The sequence below is a fragment of the Stomoxys calcitrans genome, chromosome 2 (assembly GCF_963082655.1).
Source record: "Stomoxys calcitrans chromosome 2, idStoCalc2.1, whole genome shotgun sequence".
Lineage (NCBI taxonomy): Eukaryota > Metazoa > Arthropoda > Insecta > Diptera > Muscidae > Stomoxys > Stomoxys calcitrans.
The window spans coordinates 227,794,821-227,799,743 of record NC_081553.1 but is presented as its reverse complement, the minus strand read 5'-3'; the positions used below and the strand labels follow the sequence as shown (position 1 = coordinate 227,799,743).

At 39.7% G+C, this 4,923-nt stretch overlaps 1 protein-coding gene across 1 annotated transcript; it reads right to left on the bottom strand.

The window, feature by feature from the left end:
- Positions 1–1,306: 1,306 nt before the first annotated feature.
- LOC106081000 (uncharacterized) lies at positions 1,307–3,239 on the bottom strand. The gene has a single exon (XM_013242661.2). It carries the CDS (start codon positions 3,211–3,213, stop codon positions 1,414–1,416), a length of 1,800 nt encoding a protein of 599 aa, XP_013098115.2. The 5' UTR covers positions 3,214–3,239; the 3' UTR covers positions 1,307–1,413.
- Between the last annotated feature and the right edge of the window lie 1,684 nt (positions 3,240–4,923).

Below are 4,923 nucleotides of genomic sequence, written 5' to 3'. Positions count from 1 at the left end.
AGAATTGGATCAATGTGTCACTCCGCACATTGTTAAAAGCCCCCTCGATGTCAATGCATACCGCCAGTGTATACGTATGGGGAGTAAGTAAGAATTGACCTAATTCCGCTCCTATTGAGCCAGGGCACTGTCCTCGGAGGCAGACCCCTTTCTAGCTCTCGGCCCGTCTATATAATGTCCAAGATCTGTGAGCCTTCTTGGTACACTCGTTATACTTCCAATTTAGTGTCGTGTCCAAAATCACTCCTAAGTATTTGACCTTGTCCGATATCGAAATCGTTCCGTTGAGGAAACGTGGTGCGAGAAATTGACCCATTTTTTTCTAACTCGTGAACAGGCAGATTTTATTATTCTCTGGGTTATCATTGAGACCCTAAGTCTAGGGTCTAGGTTCAAATCCCTCCTCAGTCAGCATCCGTAATAGGTCATTTATGGTGGTAACCCATAGAAGTGGCAATGAAATGCCCCCCTGTGGCATACATTTTCTAAAGATAGGTCAAAAGAGAAGCTACTTGTGTGGATGGATTGGGGAACTTTCTGTATGTTCGTCAACATGCAAACCAAGTATGGTTCGGGGTCTAGGTTCAAATCCCTCCTCAGTCAGCATCCGTAATAGGTCATTTATGGTGGTCACCCATAGAAGTGGCAATGAAATGCCCCCCTGTGGCATAAATTTTCCAAAGATAGGTCAAAAGAGAAGCTGCTTGTGTGGATGGATTGGGGGACTTCTGTATGTTCGTCAACATCCAAACCAAGTATGGTTCGGGGTCTAGATTCAAATCCCGCCTCAGTCAGCATCCGTAATAGGTCATTTATGGTGGTCACCCATAGAAGTGGCAATGAAATGCCCCCTGTGGCATAAATTTTCCAAAGATAGGTCAAAAGAGAAGCTACTTGCTGGATGAATTGGGGGACTTTCTTTATGTTCGTCAACATTCAAACCAAGTATGGATCGGGGTCTAGGTTCAAATCCCTCCTCAGTCAGCATCTGTAATAGGTCATTTATGGTGGTCACCCATAGGAGTGGCAATGAAATGTCCCCCTGTGGCATACATTTTCCAAAGATAGGTCAAAAGAGAATGGATGGATTGGGGGACTTCTGTATGTTCGTCAACTTCCAAACCAAGTATGGTTCGAATGGGTCCATTACCTGATATGGCTCCAATTGCATGACAATTCTCATCCATTATCTTTTGTTTGCCTATACAGAGATATCGGGCATATGAACTTTAAAAATTTTTCCCACGGTGAAGGGTATATAAGAATCGACCCGGCAGAACTTCGAGCGTTTTTCCTTATTATTTGTTGGCAGTTTTCCCAAATTTATTCAAATTAGCAAATTTTCACATATATTTCAAAAAAAGTTTTTGATTTTCCAATCTTACAGTTCTGATAACTTTTTGTCCTTTTGGGCTACACATATCGATGAATTAAAATTTCCACAAAAAATACCAAAAAGTCAATCAGCAAACTCACAGCCAATGTAATCCATAGCCAACATAAATCGCCAACATTTAGAGCGAAAGCCCCTGGGAGGTCAGTGTTGTATATGAATTGAATTTCCTTTTGTTTCAACAAATCCGCAAAGGTCTGCGAATACCAGGCTTGCATTAGACCAGCATCATGCACCCGATGAATAAGCACATCCAAGGGTTCTTTGAATAACGAATTCCTCTGTAGACGGAAGGCCATTATTCTGGGGGATGTAATGGTCAGATTGTCGTAGATGCAAAAAATCTTATCGTAGATGGCCCGCTGCATTTGCTTAAACGTCTGCCATGTGCTCAGGGAAGTGAAGTACCCATAGGAGGTATTCAAACTTTGACGCATCTCCTGAAATAAGTTACTGTCTTTAGTTATCATTAGTTTCTCTATGGGATATGGTGGTTCTTCGTAGGCATTTTCCGGCACCAGTATTGTCACCGGTGATCTATTCAGCTCCTCAAAGTTTTCTATGTGCCTGTGATAGGGTGGTGTGGTGAAGAGTGTCTTCATTTTTGCCCCAAAACGCATGTTGGTATACAGACCTGTGAAAAACATGATGAGGTATAAAATCTTTAAAGACGCTCTGGGAGACACTCTAGCCGCATAAGCTTGTCCCAATAAACTAGGCAGGCCTTTGTCATTCAATAAAAAGCTCCAAGGTTGCACCATTTCCCCAAAGATCCAATCAAAGAGGGAATGTGTCGAGGAAAAGATGATGGTACCTATGGTCAGGCTGCCAATGAAATCCAAGTCCAGCAACAGGTGATAGAGTTCAGGTATGCTACGAGGACTGGGACAAGGTACCATTAGTTTGATCTGTGTTACCTCTATGCAATCGGATTTGCGGTGCAATTTCTCATCTACACCATCATCGATGCCGCTTTCGAGAGTCATGGGTATGTCGATAAGCTGTTGTTCCATCAACTCTTTGATGTCACTATAAAAACTGTACTTATCCAGTATAGGCGGTTGATATGGCTGCATTGTTCCATTGTAGCGTTGGACAAACAATGCAACAAGCTTAGCTAAATAACCGCTGTATTGGATATTGCCCACTGGATCTTTGAAAAGAAAAACGCGAGGAATTGATTGCTCAGCAAAGACAACAACCTTTTTGCGGTGCAAATTTCGCCAATACTCGGGATAGAAGTAACCATTGTTTGTTGGATTTCTCCACTGGTAATTGGGATAGGGCTGCAATCTTAGATATGAGGACAACTCTCCTCCCTTAGAGTTAAGATATGATAGCATAATACGGGTCATTTTATAAATCTCGGATGCCTGAAGTAGCTCCTCCTCAAATAGTGTTTGAGAAGTTTTTAAATCCTCTGTAGCCACCACAATTCTAGTTTGACGTGTATCATTGAAGAGTTGAGCACAAGTGTCGAATAGAACTGCATCAAAATTTGAAGGCATGAAAACAACAGCAATGACTTCCTTGTTGAAGAGTTTTCTCAATTCAAACTCTTGACCCGGTTTCATTATGATTTTTGGTATCTCCCATTGAAATATGGTTTTCAGATCCCATGGAACCTCCGCTATGGTAGTCGGTTTTATCAGCAGCATAGACACAAAGGGTCTTTCGTTGTAAATGTCTAGTAATAAGTCTGCCAAGTTTGTTGGATATTTCCATTCGGAATTTTCACATAAAACAACATCTAGGACCAATAATAAAGTGAAAAAGGCCGTAACAAATAAACCAATAACCAATTTAAGCAAATCTTTCATTGTAACTAATTTCCATGAAAGCTATAAAAAATATTCTACTGAGCATTTGAAAAAGTGATTTGTAATTCAATTTAATTCGAAATTTGATTGATGTGTTGATTGATAATGAGAACTGACATTTGCCCAAGTTAAAGGAACATATATCAAAACCAAATAAAAACTAGTAAGGAAAGGCAAAAAAGGCGGGCGGAGCCGACTATATAATACCCTACACCACCGAGTCTATGTAAATGCAAATTTTGCCCATGAACATTCCCCTAAGGAACAGGGGCAAACGTTCTACGTACTACTTCGAAAACACGGAACCTATGTTGAATCATTGAATAGAACCTCGTAAGATTTTCTTACTATAGGACCTAAATGGTGGCTACTACAGCCTTCTAGGGCTATATCGGATGATAGATATATATGGGATCTGGACCGACTTTAAAATTTAGCATTTAGCGTGTAGGAGGTAAAAAAAAACTTCACGCCTAATTGTATAAAGATCCGACCAAAATTGTGGCTTCTATAGACTTAAAAGTCCATACCGGATGAAAGATATATATGGGAGCTATAACTAGATCTTAACCGATTTTGGTAAAATTTTGCACACATATTGAAACGTCCAATAAAACATCTCGTGCCAGATTTTGTAAAGATAGGACAAAATTTATGGGCACTAAGGCATTATAGGGCGATATCGGATGAAAGATATATATGGGAGATATATCAAAATCTGAACCGATTTTGGTAAAATTTTGCACACATATTGAAACGCCCAATAAAACATCTCATGCAAAATTTTGTAAACATAGGACCAAAATTGTGGCTTCTATAGCCTTAAAAGTCCATATCGGATGAAAGATATATATGGGAGCTATAACTAAATCTGAAACGATTTTGGTAAAATTTTGCACACACATTGAAACGTCCAATAAAACATCTAGTGCCAGATTTTGTAAAGATCGGACTAAAATTGTGGCCACTAAAGCCTTCAAGGGCCATATCGGAAGAAAGATATATATGGGAGCTATACCTAAATCTGAACCGATTTTGGTAAAATTTTGCACACATATTGAAACGTCCAATTAAGGATCTGGTGCCAGATTTTGTAAAAATCGGACCAAAATTGTGGCCACTAAAGCCTTAAAAGTCCATATCGGATGAAAAATATATATGGGAGCTATATCTAAATCTGATCCGATTTTCTTCAAAATCCATAGCATTCGTTCTTGGACAAATTAAAAGACTTGTACAAAATATCATGACATTCGGACAACAAATGCGACCGGTACCTTGATCACAAGAGTACATGAACAGACAGACGGACATAGCTAAATCGAATCAGGAGGTGATTCTAGGCCGATCGGTATACTCATCAACGGGTCTAGCTCTTCTCCTTCTTAGGGTTGGAAAAAAAATGCAAAAAAGGCAATTTTGCCCATGAACATTCCACTAAGGAACAGGGGCAAACTTCTCACATCTCGCAAGAATCCATCAAAACTGAGCACTTTCTTGGAAAATATCTCAAAATCGGACTAACATATATATGTGAGCTATATCTAAATCTGAACCGATTTCCAGCAAACCATGTCAGTATAGGGCTCAAAAAAAATAAGAGAGTGAAAGAAGGCGCAGCGGAGCGGGCCATGTCCAGCTAGTTTTCTTTATATATAAAAAACAATTTGTGTTTGTTTGTGTGTTCCTTGAAATTTTCACAGATGGTGC

Bases quoted from the DNA above. Each gene is read 5' to 3' on its own strand.
- LOC106081000 (XM_013242661.2), bottom strand. From the start codon at position 3,213: ATGAAAGATTTGCTTAAATTGGTTATTGGTTTATTTGTTACGGCCTTT.